This window comes from Fopius arisanus, unplaced genomic scaffold, assembly GCF_000806365.1.
Source record: "Fopius arisanus strain USDA-PBARC FA_bdor unplaced genomic scaffold, ASM80636v1 scaffold00032, whole genome shotgun sequence".
NCBI lineage: Eukaryota > Metazoa > Arthropoda > Insecta > Hymenoptera > Braconidae > Fopius > Fopius arisanus.
Genome location: NW_011887771.1, coordinates 603,013 through 621,062, shown reverse-complemented (window position 1 = coordinate 621,062; position 18,050 = coordinate 603,013). Strand labels below are relative to the sequence as shown.

The window sequence follows — 18,050 nt, the reverse complement described above, 5'->3', positions numbered from 1 at the left end:
GAAAATTGGTTTTAATGAAATTATCGAGTGAATGTTACAACAGGATTTGACCTAGATTTTTTATTCTACGTGTCAAGGAAATATTCGATTACCATTGAATGGTGTAAATGGGAGTTGATGAATGCAGCAGCTATCGATATATTTTGAAGAGTTAACGAAAATGTATCTCTCGGGTATCGAAACAACAATTGGAATATAATGGACTGTGGGCGGTTTAGTAAAACAATTATCATTCCCATTCCCTCCCCTCACGAATTATGGTATCATTAAATTATAGAAATTAATACGAGTGAAAATGAAAAGGTCACTTTTTCAAGTTGAAATAACAGTGAAAAGTGCAGCTTGGGAAATGCCTCGGGTCTACATGGTTAAACGTTAAATTTAATTATTCTGCTACAACTCTTTTCTCTCAATCTCTTATTCCTTTTTACCGTGACTAGGCCACATGCCAGGTTCTCATTGAATTTCTCTCTGCGTGTATATACATCGTGAAAAAAAAAATGTCTATCTATTTAACAAAAAATAGTGTCGATGGTATAATAAATAGTGTACGGAATATCTAACAAAAACGCACCAATTGGAAAATAAATATTTGAACAATCGATCGATTGTACAGTTGGTTGACAAAAATTTGGGTTAATATGCAGGTACAGGTATTAACGCATTAGCTCTCTAACTACAGCAGTCCAATCACACCAGATCAAGTGGCGGTACTTACTAATACTGGCAGAGGCCTAATCCTGAACAACTAGATTGTTGAAAAACAGAAAGAAAAAGAATATGGTCATTATTTCGTTGATTAATTTATCTCTCGGTTTCAAGAAACGTGAGGTTTTGAAAAAAAATAAATAAACTCATTCTTCCTTTAAGACTATTCTTTTCTAATTGCTGCATCAACTTTTACTCAACGCGCCTAATTTCACTGCTGACAATTAGTGTTTCTAGGGGAATCAAGTGGAGGTGTTTTTCTTTTTAAACAACAACTAGTGATTCTCATTACGTGGAAGGGTCTAAGTTTCTAGGCACCAAAATACTGAGTAATTAAAAGTAGTGAAGGGGTTGGAGTAAAAAAAAGGTATCGACAACTCGTCTGGTGGACTGACTGCTGCCACTGCAGTTGTATTCTGCTCTGTTGCTGCCGATGATTCTAATATATATTTATATATATATATATTTTTTTTTCTATATAATGTTTAGTGTAGCCATGTATATACAGTTTTTTTAGAGTTTGCAATGATGACGATGTTAAATTTCTGACGGATGAAAAATCGGTGGGAGTATTAAAATGAAAGAGTCTCGACCACTGCCAGATTAGAGAATTTAAAAAAACTTTAACTTTTTTTTGTTTTCTTTCTTTTTGAGGATTTCAAGCGGTTACAGGTCGGATAGCAGAAAATTAAATATAGCAGAGATTTGTATGCGCTATTTCTCTCGTGTGGAATAATAAAATAAATAATTTTTGTTTTTTATTTAGTTTGAATGAACGAGTCCTCATTATTTCATTCGGCGGAATGATTCTTGTTCACAGTCTAGTGATTTTAAATCGCCAATTACTTGATGAGAACGGGATTTTCGGTTGAAAATTTTCATCGCAATTTTTTTTCAATTGAGGAGGAGAAAAAAGCTGAGTCAATAACGATTGAATATTGACAGGTCGTTTATGGTGGGCTTGGATGTGGATTTTGGGGCTTACTTGTACCTCGCAGGGGGGCGGTGCAATCCTGTACGATGGAAGTATTTTGAATGTCACTGAACCCCTCGCCTCTCGCTGTGAAAAAAATTAATTATTCTCATTATTAATAGTAGCAATGGAATAAGAGTATTTAGCTCCCTCCAAGTGCTACAAATCAGTAAAAAATTGAAAAATCCCTACAATCAGCACAAAGTATAAAATAAAAGTACCAAATACTGGAAGTACTAAATATCAATATCTAATTACACAGAAGGAAAAATGAAAACTTATAGACTAGTTTCTCAATTTAAAAAAACTGGCAACTGAAATCATTTTTTTTCTGAATCAAAACTTCGAATTACGTTTTATTACAATAATTCTCGCAAATAACGTTCCGCAGTATATTCCCAGTTAAAGGAATGGGCAAGGGAATCCATTCAATCCGATAATAATAATAATCACTTGAAAGTAGTGACATTAAGTCATAAAAGTGCTTGAAGGAGTTGAAAGCTTACTTTTCACTAGATTTTCTATTAAACACGAGAAGTGTTAAAAGTACGGGTGGTAGTAAAGTAGCAAGACGACTTTCTGCAGCAAAATTACTTTATTCAGGGACACAAAATGCCCTTGAATATTTTTATAATTTATCAAAAGTGAAGCTCACTGCGCGCTTTGACAAGCGAGAAGCAATAATTGGGAATAAAAGGCTAATATTGATGAAATAGTTTGATATTGAGTTGGAGGGTGTGATAATTAATTTCAACTGGGATATTAATCCATCGGGGAATGGCTATCAACACCGAAACTTGGTATCACAAACATTCCCGTGTGATTTCTGGCTGGATTCCCGTGGCTTGCCACCATAGATTCTCCGGATTCCCCTGCTACCCTTTTTTCAATAAACCATCACCTCAGGTAATCCAGATAGGAATCCAACTGGGAATTTTCGTTATGCAGGTGATAATCGATTTTCCCCGCTTGCTTTCCCCACATGAATTTTTTGCCATTTAATTAACTATTTCCAGTAATTAACATCAACTGTGGAATTTACTGTAGTTTTATGATCAAAGGTTGGGGATTATCAAATTTCGATACTCACGAGCATTTTTTGCAGAGTATTCACTGACTGATTGGCAACTGGAATTCCATTTATTTCTTTTATCTCATCGAGAACGTGAAGCGTCGCTTGTCTGTGAATCATTCCACCGTGCATTATTCGTGCTACCACGCATTTACCGTCTTCATTCATTTTTAATGTTATGCCCTGGGTGCATAAATAAACATTGCAAAATTTATTGAAATTGATTAACCTTTAGGTAATTTTTTACTGTGTTGAGAGGAGACTACTATGAGTTTTTAATGCTGTGAATTATTCGGGTGAGATCGCTTTTTAGATGTTGGAATTCAATACGAATGTTTAACGACGAATAATTAATGAAAGAAACGATTTTTTTATTGTCTATTTAGCGCTCAGACGCTTAAAATATTTAAAATAATTGTATAAAAATGTTGAACGTGTGGGTTGAATACCCATTTTTATAACATATTTTTCTCCACGTACTTAAAGTCTATCTTGGAATGTTCGATTTATATCACAAGCTGCAATCATTTATTTAAAAAAGGAATTAGCAGTCCGGGCATTGGATTTGAGAAATGAATGCAGAATGAGTTATTTTACACTTATTTTTTTAATTATGAGAAAAGCCTTCGTAAATCCCTGTTCAATAGCCCGCGACTTTCGAAACTCAGAGTACACTGTTGAAAGAAAAAAAAATCGATTTCATCAACAATCAATCGCCGATTCTTAATTGCAAATTTTTTAGATTCTACTGGATATTCAGTGAAATTCCCCAATTTTATGAGTGCAAAGCCGAGAATTCTTCAATTTCTTTGAATTTTTCAATATTCAAACTCGCGACTAAATTCTGTGAAATGTTCAGTAAAATCCAAAATTTTCCGTTTTTTCTCATGAATTTCGTTGAAGCTCTAAATGTGAATGACAAAAGGTCCTTAAATCCACGACGAACTTCCTACATTTAATACGCGAGATCCGAAAATCTTCAGCAGTGATAATCTCCCCTCAAACTGACATTGAGACAAAAACCCTCACCATAGGTTCATCAGTATTCTTTTGAAATTGCACTAGCCTAACCCGCGTGACATTCTCCACATCCATATCTCCATTCTGCCCCTCAACATCATCACTCCCATTGAGATACGGTAACAGGGGTGGTGGTGTGACCCGTGATGCACCCTCGCCGTAAACTTCATGGCCCGCTACGTCGTGTGCCTGAAGAAGTGTCTAAACAGCCCCAAAAAGAGCAGAAGATGAGAACAAAAATGTTAAAAGCAATAAAAAAAAAGCATGAGATAACAGCAGTGATAGGTGAAGGGTATAAGCAAAAAAACGATCAATTGAAGATTCATCGGCTAATTTGATAGTCAGAAAGGGGGAGAGGGAGGGCGGTAAGGAATTGGGAGCGTGACTTTGATGAATTAAGGGTAATGGGTGAAAGTTGTTCACTGAGGGGTTGAAAAGTTGGTACCACAGATTGAAAGGCTGTGTGTAAACTACAACTCCAGAGGTTTGAAGATTTGTGAAACAAAGTAATGTATAATACAACAAGGCAACACGCCAAAAGATCTTCCCCCATTCGGAGTTTACCGCAACCGTGCGACTGCGCTTTAACAATCAACCCGTACGCAATATACTCTTCCCTATCTGGGACGAACTTATAAGCCACCAGTTTTTTGCCAACTATATATTGCCCCAACGGTTTGCTCCAGTGATCAATCAATAACTAGCCAATATTTTCGGTGAAAAATTTTATTCCAGTCGTGACATTACGAGGGGTATCAAATATTCATCCATAATCGGTGATATATTTCATTCCTTTTCATATTTAGAAGGGATTTGTAATTGATTTGTAGTTAATTTGTTTAACTTGTTTAATAAAAACAGTAAAAACAAATGTACTATAAACGTGAAGGGAAAAAGCCTGTGTCTACTGTCTAATAGTGACCATCACTCCTAATTCTTAACTCTTCCCCTACTCGTAATAACGAAAATAACAATAAAATATGATGATTTCTATCTAATTCAGCTAATCCCATGAGCCCTACACTCTAAAACAAATAAATCAAGCTATGAATATTGATGGTCATGTAGAGATCAATAGTAATCACTGATGTTTACCTGATGACCATGACAATCTGGTAAGCCATTTGGAAACTTGAAACGAAATGGACTGTGAACTGGACAATTAATTCTCAAATGATTATCGACGTTGAATTGCAAAGTTGGATGATTATGAGATCCAAATATAACCGAGTCCATTGGTAATTGTCGTCCAGGCTGATGCTCGAGTGATCTGCATGACCAATTTATTGGGCGATGATCCAGTGGTCGGCCAGGTGTATTAGCAAGTGCTCTGGCATGATGTGCATCGTGTGCACAGTAGTCCAATAGCTGTGGTACATGATCAACAGAACGACATCCATGATCATGAGAGAAATGGTGATCCTTGGGTCTACCATTGTGATCAACTAGTCTGCATGGATGATCAATGGCTCTCTGATAGTAATCATTACCACGATAATACGTTGTATCAATTGATCGTGGCTGCTCAGTGCAGATATTTGGCTCAATCTGATGATGCTCGTGTCTCATCGATGACTCTGGACTCGTCATATTGCTCAAGTGTTCATGAACTATTGACTGTCTACCCGAGTCCATCGATCTCATTGATTCCATCGATCTCATTGTATCCATTGATCTCATACCCGGATCAATAGGCCGTATTGGTAGTGGATCTGATGAGTTACACCCTCGTGTCCAGCATTTTCCAACCCCGCTGTCACACACACTCCCACTAACACTCGCTGCATAGTTGGGGTGATTTTGTGGCCCCCAACCACCTCCATGGTAATCCATCAGACTTCAAAGATTTTTTTATCCTTCACCTCTCAAGGGAAACCCCGACTTGTTTTTCTCTCCTTTTATTTGACCACCCCCCCCTCTTTTCTTGTATTCTGTCTTCTCTCTGTCTTTATTATTCTCTGTGCTCTCTCTTTTCTCCACCGTTTTTTATTCCCACCTCTCGAAAAAGGTGTAATGTTAAATATTAATGAGTTCAGTCTGGCGGTAATGCATGTTTGCGTACTGCGGAGTACTGAGACACACATGTACACATTCGTACACCCTCCTACTCACACACCTACACATTATAAACACGCTGTGCATTTTTCATTGAGACTACGCAAAACTCACCCCCACCAATATATTCAAAAAAAAAAAAAGGAAAAATAAAAGCAATTAATCCTCAATATCTCGTATTTATATCTCGTATATATAGTACTTAATCACTGTTGTAACCGTCCGTCATCGTTATTTACCAACAAAATAAATAGACAACAGCCTTGTCAAATAATTGATAAAAAAAAAGGTGATTGAAGTAAAGAGCCTTTAATTTACGTTGCAAAAGTCATGTTACGCATTTAGCTTTAATGTACAATTGTCTGTAGAACCGTAATCGATACATCACAGTGTTTATCGTGTCATTGGTAGCATTATCAATCATTTTAAATGTTATATATGGGGAGATAATTAGTTGTGATTGGATAGAAGATTAGTTGAGATTGTCGCGAAATAAAATGATAGAATAAGTGGGGTGAATGGGGGAATGAGAAAAAATATACTATTCGAGTGCGGCAGCAACGAGACACCGACACATCTCGATGCCGCGCTCCCCAGCACTGCGAGGTAATGTTCAATTGTACCTCAGTCGCGCAGTCTCCGGATCTTTCGCGCAAAACCCCAGGGGGTTTACTCCCCCTATTCATCCACCCTATCTATCCCTCTCTTTCATGCCCCTCCTTGCGTTTATGTATGTTACATCATTTCTCCTACCACCATCAGGAGATCTAACCCAGCGTCGCACTCGTGCCGGCGTCTGGACCGCAACGCTCTACCCGCATCAACCCCTATAGCTGTTCCACCCCCTCCATCACCACTCAACCACCCAACCACCCATCCACCCCCTCATTTCCATTGCGCACCCCCTATTTTTCCCCTTCCACTTGCCTTTCTCTTCAATTAATATATACTTCTCTTTCTAAACCCCGACACAGCTTCTCGTCCATTTCCCTCATTTCTGCCCTACTCTCCTTTTTAACCGATCTGCGCCGCCACGTCTTGTCCCACCATCCAGCGGCATTCTTCCAATTTCACCTACCCCTATTTCTATTTCATTTATTTACATCCTTTTCTTCATTCCTCCTTCTTTTTACGTCATTTGAATTTATTCACTTTTTTCTTTTTTCTATTTTCTTTTGCCATTTGTGCCTTTTTCGCCCTTTTCTCTTGCTCCTTTTCCATCCACCCCCTCAATTTGCAGAAATTGCAAATGGTCCAGGAAATCGCTGGACAGGGGTGAGGGGGAGGGTTAGTGAGGGGGTGGGTTAGTGAGGGGGTGGTCTCCTGGTACTGCTTGTTTTCTCTGGTTGTTTTTTCTTTATGCCGTCAAACTTTGGGGATGAAAAAGTGGGGAGGCTTTATTCTGATTTTTATGGAGCCCAGGAAGACGGAAGCTGGTCTTCGCCTTCTTCGGGCTTTTTTATGAATAATTTTCAAATGAGGGTTTAGAGCGTAGGAGGGACAGGTTAAGGACGTTGTCGGTAGATACCAGCGCTTGCGTACTTGATACCACCCATATTGAAATATGTAGGGCATTGATAGAGATACAGACGCAGACGCAGACAGGGATACTAAATAACTCACACACGAGTCTGCATTTTTTTTTACTCTCATTCTGTTGGCAACTGGAATTTTCCAAACTCGTGTGCTCCAAAAATTTTGGTAATAGAAAAGTTTGTATCTCAACAGTTGCCCTTGTAACTGGAATTCAGGGGGTGAATGAAATATATATATACACATATATATATATGGAAAAAAAATAGTTATGGGTTGGAGAGTAATTGAGAGTAGTTTCCAGTGGAGTCTGAGTGGATGGAGAAAGGGGCAGGGATTATGACTACTTGAACTCGACGAATGATAAAAAATGTAGAGAAGTAGAAGAAGGAGATGTAAAAGAAAAAGGAAAAGTATGTTTTGCTGATGGTGGGAGTGGTGGTAAATATTTACCTTGAAACGATGCCTCTGGTATTCCTTGATGAATGAGAGATAGTATTTGTATACGTGTAATGGTAAAGAGCGTTTTGTCTCTTCACCAATCCAGCGTTGTGTTAAGTCAAGGCCAGGTGGTCTTGGTACTCGTGAAACAGTTGTTGGTGGTAATTTAAGTGGCTTTTGTTTTTCAGTCTCTCTCGAGTCGTAATGGCATGTTGTTGAGCATGGTGATTGTGTGAGATAAAAATCAGAGGTATTCGAGGGTGGATAAGAGTGATGATGGTGATAACGATGATAATTAGATGTTGATGATGAACGCCAATCGAAACGATTAAATGGCACTGGTGTTGTTTCAGCTGAACGGGAACGATGGGGCTCGTGACAGAGTGATAGATGTGAGGTATGGAGACAGGTTGACAATAGTGCACAATGCTGGAGTGTCAGTACTGGCCTAAGGCATTTTCTGCATGATGGATATACGTGGGGATTCCATGTGTGGTAGCAGCATCCCGGCGACCTGGAGCCTATTGGATCCCTGGTCGCAGGGTAATTCATGATGATAATCACATTTCAGATATTTACATTAGCGTCTCCTCAACTTTTAACCACTTTTATCTCACATTGTTTGCCATTTTTATGGCCTTCTTCTATTCAACATTACTTGCATTATTTGCTGAGTGTCTCTTAGTTTAGCACTTCATTCCCAACTCAAGTGGCATCTTCAAAACTTTTCAAGTTTCATTATTCTTTACTTGATCGACTTTTTTTTTATTGAACTTGTCAGATCTGGGGGGTCACTGGGGGTGTATTTTACATATTGAGGGTGGTCTGTCTTTTTTTTAATGAGGATAATAGTCATGGCAAGTTATTTTCGAATTGAAAAATAGACATGCGCGTATTCTCAGGGTGCCTAGCAACCGTTGCCTAACAACCAAGTCACCTAGCAACTACTAGTGAGCAACCATTGCCTCTGGCAACCAATTGCACATGTGTGAGTTTCTATTGTCAAGAGTTAGTTTTCCGTTTCTTTCTAACTATACGGTACCTTTGTATTACTGATTTCACCGGAAAATTAAAGCCGAACTATTTGTCCTTTATCTGTAACTCTCGTTTGATTTATCAGACTATTTATTTATAAATTTGTGCCGATTTTCTTCGATTTATTTCAGTTTTTACCGTGGATTTTGGTGAATGGAGTACTCCACGGGGATAATTGAGATAGTTTTGCAGATTACAGGAGATTTCAAGTTGATGATCCAATTAGTGGCATAAGGTGAGATAATGGGGAACAATTGCGGTGCGGAGAGAGGGGAACGACCCAGAGTCACGTGGTAATTCTCTCCAACATCAATTTATATATATTTCTCATTAAAAAATTTCACGGAAATATTTTCAACGAGTCGAGTTTAACTCTCAATAGCATTGCGCTGTCAAAAAAGTTTTAATTAACATATCCACCAGATGAATTCAATCCATAAAAACTAATGATTGTGTGAAGAATGAGTCTCCACACGATTGTTTGTTACCTAGGGTAAGAGTAAAATCAACCGGTCTGTCTAAATTTGTGATTTAAATTCTCGTGGATTAAATTCACACTGATGGTGACAATTGTATGTGGTAGCAGTAGCAGCACCAGCACGAGACCGGTTATTGCGCGGGGGATTAAAATGTCTTGACGTCATCGTTAAGAGTGAACGAGGGATAAATGAATTGAGGTGATGAGGATGGGAGAGGGGGAGGGGAAGAGATTTGTGGTTAATGACAGATTGAGTGACGATATTCGACGTTAATAAATACGAACGCACGTCGTTCACGGACAACGGTCTGCAGTGAACTAGCGGCAATCCCTATCCCCGGTGGGTACCCCTTCTCCATACATTTGTGCTCCACCTCCAAACGTCACTTCCGTTTTTACCCAACCCCTCGTTACCTCCCTCCTCCACCCGTCGGTTACTTCCACTCTTCTATCCCCTTGGTTCACCCCCGTTTGCCAACCCCAGAACGCAGCCGCTCGCGAAACTCAGCGTGACAACTCACAAGTCAAGTGGATATCTGCACTTTCAGTCATTGAAATATGAGGGAGAGAAAGAAAAATGTCCAATGGTAAATTAACCCTGTGATCCTTTGATGAATCTTCAACACAACTGTGTAACAATTTGAGGGGTTAATTATTGAAATTTACCAAGAACATGATGATATTAAAAGGACAAGGCTTTAATGGTAAAAATAGGAGTGGAGAAAAGGGTAGATTTCAAGTCGAGTGGTGATAGAATTCAAGGTACTGGAGGAAGGGTAACACCCAAGAATTGTGATGGAGCTTCAATGATTGACCTTACCTTCATGTGTGGTTGATTGAGCAGCTCCTGAAGTTCTCTCAGGTCACATCGATCAAGGTTCCTAAATGCCATGAGTTCAGACTCACGTAAAAATTCCTCAACTTCTCGTGCACGATGTACAGCATCTGTGGGAGGTGGTCTAGTCGGTGTTGATACTTTTGTTGATATTTTATCATACAGCTACAATGAAAATTAAAAATTTATCATTTTCATAATTTATCATTTTATCATATCCTACTCTGAGGTATCGTCTCTTATTATTTAAACTCACTAATAAATTTCCGATTTCAAACAAATCGTACGCCAGATTGGTATCGGCAATGGACATTAATTGAGTTAATTGCATCTTCCTTAGTGGCCATTACGCATCATCGGACTCAAAGCTTAGCATCATCTTTTTTTTTCTTATTGAGATTATCGATAAAGTATTGACGGAAGGAAGAGGACAATTGGGGATTAATATCTGTGGATATTTCCTTATTTTGCTACGCAACTTGTTCGCGACTGTTCTAGGATCCAGGTGGGGTTCGCTTGAATCTACCGAGGACCAAGGGGAGTATATAATTGCCAACGCGCAAACTCCAGCTCCGATCGATTCCACGCTGATGATCGTCTGTCTGTTCATATGTTCATTCGCATGGACCAAGGAATTGTGCAGACGTCTGCACTGGACACTTAGCTCATGAATTTCCATCCAGTGTTATTCAATTTAACGGTTTTTCGTATATTATTTTTTTTTTCAGGTTTGATTGAACGCACAGAGTGGATTTAAACTCGATGAAATTAATGTTTGTGGAGAAAATTGCATTACCGAGATAAATTCAAATACATCATTAATCACAATTACCCCATTGAATAAACCGGGAATTTTCTCCTGTTCACACATTGGGCGAGAAAGCTCGTTAATCAGAATTATGGAATAACTGTTTAATGAAAGTCTGAATAGAGATGTTCGTGTCATTATTGAATAACCCTAGATTTCAATGGGCTCTCGTTGAAACTGGAATTTAATTTACCTCGAGAATTCTCCGTAGCCAGTAATCATCAACAGCTGACAGAATTTCGAAGGGCGTTAATCTACTGCTCTCCTGCAATATTTCAATGTCATCTAAAGACTCTAGAATTTGAGCGACAGCCTCTGAAATTAACAAATAAACGGTTAACCAAAGTTGTTTAAAATTAAATAGCTGTATTGAAGGGATATTTCACCTGTTGTGCAGACGTCATCATCACCGACATCCAAAAAACTATCGCCATTCATATCCGAATGCCACTTTGGTGAGGAGACAGCTGCCTTGACAGCCTCCTTGAGTTTTCTCCTAGCATTAAATTTTTTCAGTTCATCTATTGTTTCACTTAAATGTACACGAGCTGCTCCCTTATCTCTGTCGCGAAGCCACTTGTGATTGAGAACCTCTTGAATCGTAATACGATTGTTGGGATTCTTCACGAGCATCCGTTCGATCAAATCCTTGGCTGGTCCACTGATGTTATCCCATGTGGGAGTGTCCGTCTGAAGATTAAAATTACAAATCGAAAAATGTCATTTCTATCGTCATTTCTATCGTAATTTCTATCATCAAGCGGAATAAGACTATCAAATTCCATGGAATCTCATGAATTAGCATTTTCTCATTCAACTCAATAACAGGACTAGAATCTTAAGGATATTTATCAATTTTCAAAGCACTACCATTTTTTTTTGTTGTTACCGCACCTTTTCCCCATTAATTGATTCCTTATTTGAGTTTGAATTTAATTTCAGTTAAGAACGTAGAGTGGTGAATGAATGAAATTTCTTGGTGATTGCGATGATTTTTGATAAAGATCCTTAAGTGATTGGGATGATTGGGGAACATTATCTGACTTGTACAAATCCTTTTTCGATGGCCATCCTCAGACGATCCCCAGAGCCGATGAAGGGCAGTGCACCAGTGAGAAGAACATGGAGAAGAACCCCAGCAGCCCACACATCACCGGATTTACCATATCTTCGCAGCTGGACGACTTCCGGTGCCATGAAGTGAGGAGCTCCCACCCTCCCTGATTTCCAGTTGTGCAGGCAATTGAGACAAATCAAACTCACCACAATCAAACCCTTGAAATTGCTTCTCGAGGGATGAAAAAAAGGAAAAAAAAAAGAAATCCAAAATGCCACGAAATGAAATTAAAATGGAGAAATCATAGTTTCATAATAAAAGAAACTGTACTGTGTGGAAGAATGTGAGTTCTGAAAGATCATAATCATCTCAAATGGTCGATATTCAAGCATTTTAAATACAGTAATTCTATTGAATAATGAATCATGGGGTAGAATGGTTGATGAGAGTTGCCGAGAGACAAATTCACTCTCCAGAGGGAATTCAATGTAAAATTGTTTTGTTTTGAAAGATTTTTCTCCTCCGAATGAAATTGCTCTCTCAGTTTTTTTGAAAATAATGTGGTGGAGACTAATGTGTGACAATTGTGTTCTGGGCATTTGTGAGAATTTTAGCTGCAAGGTAAAAAATGGGTTAAATATCATTATCAGTGGCTTCAGGCCTAGTTGAAAATAAAAATCATGTGCACTATCATATTCCATCCGAGATTAATATTCACTATTCCGTTGGAGTAGGGTAGGGTGAGGATTAGTTCATGTGACTCCAGTGAATTAGTACGTATGATTAAAATAGTATTAAAGCGCTATGAGTGGGGGAATTTGTAACAAGCAGGCAAGCAGTGGGATCAAAACAAATAATTAACTGCTCCATAGCTGTGAGAGATAAGCAAATTGTGGTACAAGTGGTGGAGATTTTTTCATTATTTAGTTGAGAGTTAAAAAAAGATCTCTTTCTGGTCCTCATGTACTATTCATTGAACGTAATCTTTGGTTTGAATTTCATCTTGTCCGACTGAAATATTTATGAATTTAGGTTTCACATTGTGTTATGGAAACCACGGCAGTGATTATAATAAACGAATGATAAGAGGAAAAATTGCTGGATCTGCAAAGCTTATAGAAAAATAATTAAAAGTCCGCAATTTACGATCATATTTGACAGTCCATTTTGATTCTATATTCTCATTGACTGTAAAATGTATTGCATTCAGCGAACTTGGCAGGTCTCTTGAAATCAATATGTCGATCTGTCACTCTTTTCAATTTTTCCAACATTTTTTCCTGTTTTTTATCATTATTTTGTCATAGCCATTCGAGGGATTTCGTCGCACACTTCGAAACCCAGACTGAGAAATATTTCACACTAACAAGATAAAGCTAAAACGAAAGATTAAGTTTGATAGATAGGACGGGCCTTCAGTCCTTAAATTTAATGAAGCAACTTGTCTTCTCATATATCTCCAATTTTACTCGACTGGCAAGAGGATATCTTTTTTTTTTAGCACGTGTGAGAGCAAATTACGGATTATGGGTCCTACTGATAAACTTTCATCTTTTGTTATTGACGTTTAGTTTTAAGTGAAGCTTACCCTCACTGTCGGCCTTCAAGTACAGCTGCCCCTTTGGGCTCAGATACTGTCGATACTCGGTCGTGTAAGTCTCTGCATTCATTTAAACGAAATTTGTAGGTATTTAATATTGCACATCTTACGTATAAATATGGAACGCCAAAATGTTGAGAATTAATTTCACATGTTTCTCTATTTTTTTAAATGTCTATGGGTTGAACTCTGGTAAGAGTTGGGCCATTTGACGATCTGTGTTGAAGTGTAAAGGGAAAATTCGAGTTTACAGACTCCTAAACGTTCATCGTGAATTATTAGTAACTCGGCAGTTTTATAATTAGGCACGTTAAAAAAAAATCAACATAAAGAAAATGAAACTTTTCAATGAAATAAAAAGATGTTTTAATCAATGAAAATAAACGCACCGACGCCGTTATTTTGTGGAGCTGGCAGTTGCATTGCTACACCGAAGCCCCGCAATTTAACTGGGGCTGAATTTTCTTTTCCAGCTAGAAGGGCACACTGTGGTTTTATGTCTCGGTGAATGATGTCGTTTTCGTGGCAATAACGCAGGGCTTCGAGAATCTGTCGCATGTAGTGACTGGAAAGAGAGGATTCATTTATTTTTTATTTATTGCTGAGTTGGACAGGTTTTCAGTGGTATATATTAGATTTTTCTATTGTTTTTTGTAGAACGTACCTTGCTACTGCCTCGCTGTAAGTAAATCCAGCTGAGGCACGTCTTACGACTTCAAAGCAGAGATCAGGTCCATCCATGCTGCAACAACAAGGAATTTTAAATATTCTTTCCTTTTTCCTTTCGACTGGGACAATCGGAATTATTGGAATTGACGTTTTGTGTACGTGAAATTGCGTTTTTTTTTGATGATTTGATTTTGATTTGATATTTGCTAATTTTAAACTTTTCATAGATTTTTTAAAATCAGCTTCCTGATTTCTTCATCTATTCTGGTTTTCTTTATTTATTTTGTTCCAAATACATTCGATTACATCTGAAGAAAATTTCCACTTGTTTAAGATGAAGGCAAATCATTTCTTTTATTTCTCTTTTCTGAACGTTCCATACAATTTAACAAAAACTTAGCAAGAGAAAAAAATAATAAAAGTGAAACAGCTATTCTGTTTGTGGATTAAAGATCTGTTGGATTTCTAGGAACCTTTTTACGTAATAAAATATATGACTGAGCCTCTAGAGCTCATTGAGAGTCTCTCATGCTTCAGAGCGAAACCATCTCTGGCTTCCCTCCAAAAGTAAGTGGAACGATTAATTACGTTAATTTGTTGCATTCAATTACGAGTTAGCAGTTTGCTTTATACTCACTACTCGAACACCATGTAGAGCATTCCTTCCGAGCTGTATGTCTCGAGGAGCTCGACAATGTGCGGATGCTTCAGCATATGACATATTGTTGCCTCACGTTTGAGATCTAAAAGGTAAGATTGGAGGTGAGTTAAAGAAGAACTTGAGAGAAAATTAGGTTTGTTGGATGCTCTTACCAGCAGTGCTAAGTCCAGGACTCGATGTAAATTTTGCAACATCCACGATTTTCACTGCAAACGTTTGAGCAGTCTGACGATGGATACATTTCCGTACTACGCTGAAAGGCCCCCTGGGTCAGAAAGTCCACATATTAATAAAATCGCGTTTAATTACATTAAGAAATTTTCCCTTTGGAGCGTCTTCCAGAGTTCAAACAGTCATTTAGGGATTATTTTATTAATGGATGCAGTTTTCGCATGAACTGACGTCAGAATAATTATTCAGCAATGGTTTATCAGTTGCAGAGGAAAAAGGTCTCGTTTAGACTCAAGAAAATTATTTATTTATCTTTAGATTAAAACGTGGATCATGAATAAATTTTCTTCATGTCAGAAACTTCTTTTATCATAAATATAATAAATAGAATGAAATGACATTAGAAAATTTACAGATTGAAAATGATTTTTCTGATATCAGAATAAATCGTGAGTTAAGTATACATTCTTTTTGAAGCTGGGAAGTAATTATTTAATATTAAAAAATGTTTTTTAAGTTTTGGAGACTCTTTCCCTCTGTGGATAATAATCTGCATGCATCTAAGTTGGAAAATAATCTATAATCGAGAATTTAAACCCGAGCGATTATCAGGGATGATATTGTAGCCAGAAATAAGTGATTTAATTATTAGAATGATAATATTTAGAAGGTGATATCTTATGCATGCAGAATCAACAATCTCAGGCCCGAAATTTTTTCTGTACCGGATTTGCAGGTCAAAGAGCTTGTGAGCTAGTATTGAGTACTCAATGTTATAAATATTCATTGCAGTGTTATTGAAATCCTTTCTGTGGAAAATGATGTAATTTCAGGAAAGAAACAGAAAATAAAAGAGAGTGGCCAATGAACCAATGCAAAGATCAAAGGATTTCCGGTTTCGCATTGAACTGCTTTTTTTCATGTCCTCCATAAAAAAGAACCTTTTTTAAAAGGGGAATTGAAAGGCACATCTCGTATAAAAACTCGATAAAATCTGCATGTGCAATTCTTTCAATGAGAATTTCCCAGTATGGGATTAAAATTATTGGAAAAAGTCCTCGCTCGGAAGATTTTACGGTAGGAAAAAAAAATAAAAAAGTAGATTAACAAAATGAGTGCATCGAAAAAAAAAGTATTTTCTCAAGTATTATTATTTACTAACCGAATAAAAAATATATATTTGACAGCAACCTGTGTTATGGAGATATTTATACAGATTCACTGGTGGTAAGTGAATGTATTTGGCAGAATAAGTGTTTTTTCTCAGCGTGATTTATATAAAATAATGAATTTTCCCATAATTACCACCGGTAAACCCTGGCCCCCACCCTTGGACTCATTACCATCAGTGCGCATTACGCAGCCACACCGACACTGATTAAACACAATCTCAAGAAAAAAAAAATAGCCAACACAAACAGGCGATAAAGAGGAATATAATGTTCGCCTACTCACTTGCCAATAATCTCACAGAGCTCGTAAACATCGTCGAAGAGCACCTCGTCATCCGCCATTGTGACCAATGAGAGTTAACCCCCAATGGGGGTTGAAATGCACCCCGAGTAATTTTTATGATCCCCTACTGATCTCCAATTCCCTAAGCATCAATTCGTTCTAACCCCTCGCGAAAAAAGAATAAAACGAAAAAATCAATTTTTCTTCATTGGAAAAACGTGGAAATTTTAATCACTCGGTTTGTTGTGCCTCGTACAACGTGACATGAAGTCACCACCACAATTTTATTTTCACTCCAGCACCTCAGTCTAAATTCGCCGTGACAGCAGTCAAACACTCAATTCACCGTCAAAACCGGTTTAAAATTCTTATCAAATTCCTGATAAAAGCCATCAAACTAAAATAATCAACTCCAGTCAGCATTAGATCACAGTCCAACATCGCCATCAATTCCGCAGAGACTACTTTAAAATTTCCTCATATCCACTGGATCCACCAAAGTCAACTCCATTATCACCATGGTACCCACTAAACTCCATTTCATTTCACGATTTCACCTGAATTTTATCAATTATATTGAGCCCACCACCCACCCCCCGCCCAGCGAGGAGCATATGAGGTGTTTCCACGATCGTTGGAAAAATACCAACTGGAGGTGGTGATAACGGAAGCAGCTGGAGAGTACAGAGGAGAGGTGATGAGTTCAATGATTTTTTAGGTGTTTGTACGATTTTAAAATGGATATAAACTGGAGGGTTATTGAGTGTGGGTTATTTCTAGGGCTGGGTAAAACGGAGAGTCGTCCTATCTATACACTTCAAGGCAAGACTGGTTGCATTGAAGTTGCTGAGGCGACTGCGCCAAACACCGACGTTGTACTATCATCCCCTTTGGTTTAGTAGTGGGGCGGGCGTGGCGGCTTTTGCTTCATCTGTTGCCCTATTCTCACTTTTAACTAATACACATTGTTCACCTTTATCTCCCCCCCCATTTTTTTTTATTCAATTATTTACCTTCTGTCCTTCTGTCCCCTGCCCACATACAATTTGGTCACTGTCCACTGTCTCCTGTCACCACCCAATCATTCAATAAAATAATATCCGCTTTTGCAACTTCAATTGCAACTCCAGCTACAACTATTGGGGATTTTATTAATTTACAATTCATTTTATTTCTCGTTTTTGCTTTTGCATTCCTCAGATGCTAAAGTTCTGGTTTTTATTCTTTTGATTTGGGAATTATTTTCAGTCTTAAGTAATGTAGTTTTTTATTTAATTATTCATCTTCCTCACTCCTCCCTGAAATACGATGCGCTTTGCCAGCTGCAACTAGAAATATTGCAGATTCTATCAATTTAAAATTCATTTTCTCTCTCGAGTGTTAGAATTACAAATCTTTATTTCAGGAATTCAATTGTCTCCGTATTGGTTTCGTCTGCTACCCTTTTGTCACTGTTAAATAATATATTGTTCACCTTCA

The 18,050-nt window shown here is 37.8% G+C and overlaps 1 protein-coding gene and 1 long non-coding RNA gene across 10 annotated transcripts in view; one reads left to right on the top strand and one right to left on the bottom strand.

Annotated features, from left to right (window-relative positions):
• The window catches only part of CASK (peripheral plasma membrane protein CASK), a 24,566-nt gene extending 7,163 nt beyond the window's left edge, over positions 1 to 17,403 (bottom strand). The window contains exons 1-14 of one of the 9 annotated variants that reach the window (XM_011303507.1): positions 16,572 to 17,403; positions 15,098 to 15,210; positions 14,922 to 15,027; positions 14,280 to 14,357; positions 14,005 to 14,180; positions 13,604 to 13,675; positions 12,003 to 12,178; positions 11,345 to 11,648; positions 11,152 to 11,273; positions 10,136 to 10,315; positions 3,783 to 3,974; positions 2,772 to 2,936; positions 1,694 to 1,768; positions 719 to 748 (exon numbers count right to left, since the gene is read on the bottom strand). In XM_011303507.1, coding sequence (XP_011301809.1) covers positions 719 to 748; positions 1,694 to 1,768; positions 2,772 to 2,936; positions 3,783 to 3,974; positions 10,136 to 10,315; positions 11,152 to 11,273; positions 11,345 to 11,648; positions 12,003 to 12,178; positions 13,604 to 13,675; positions 14,005 to 14,180; positions 14,280 to 14,357; positions 14,922 to 15,027; positions 15,098 to 15,210; positions 16,572 to 16,630 — 1,848 coding nt within the window. In that variant the 5' untranslated portion in view covers positions 16,631 to 17,403. Of the gene's footprint in view, positions 1 to 718; positions 749 to 1,693; positions 1,769 to 2,771; positions 2,937 to 3,782; positions 3,975 to 4,868; positions 6,417 to 10,135; positions 10,316 to 11,151; positions 11,274 to 11,344; positions 11,649 to 12,002; positions 12,179 to 13,603; positions 13,676 to 14,004; positions 14,181 to 14,279; positions 14,358 to 14,921; positions 15,028 to 15,097; positions 15,211 to 16,571 lie in introns of those variants that run through there. The other 8 variants (XM_011303508.1, XM_011303511.1, XM_011303512.1 and 5 more) reach the window with 8 other exon arrangements.
• On the top strand, positions 17,183 to 18,050 carry LOC105265795 (uncharacterized). Its single transcript, XR_892102.1, has 2 exons — positions 17,183 to 17,265; positions 17,352 to 18,050. It is a non-coding gene; the product is annotated as an uncharacterized lncRNA (long non-coding RNA).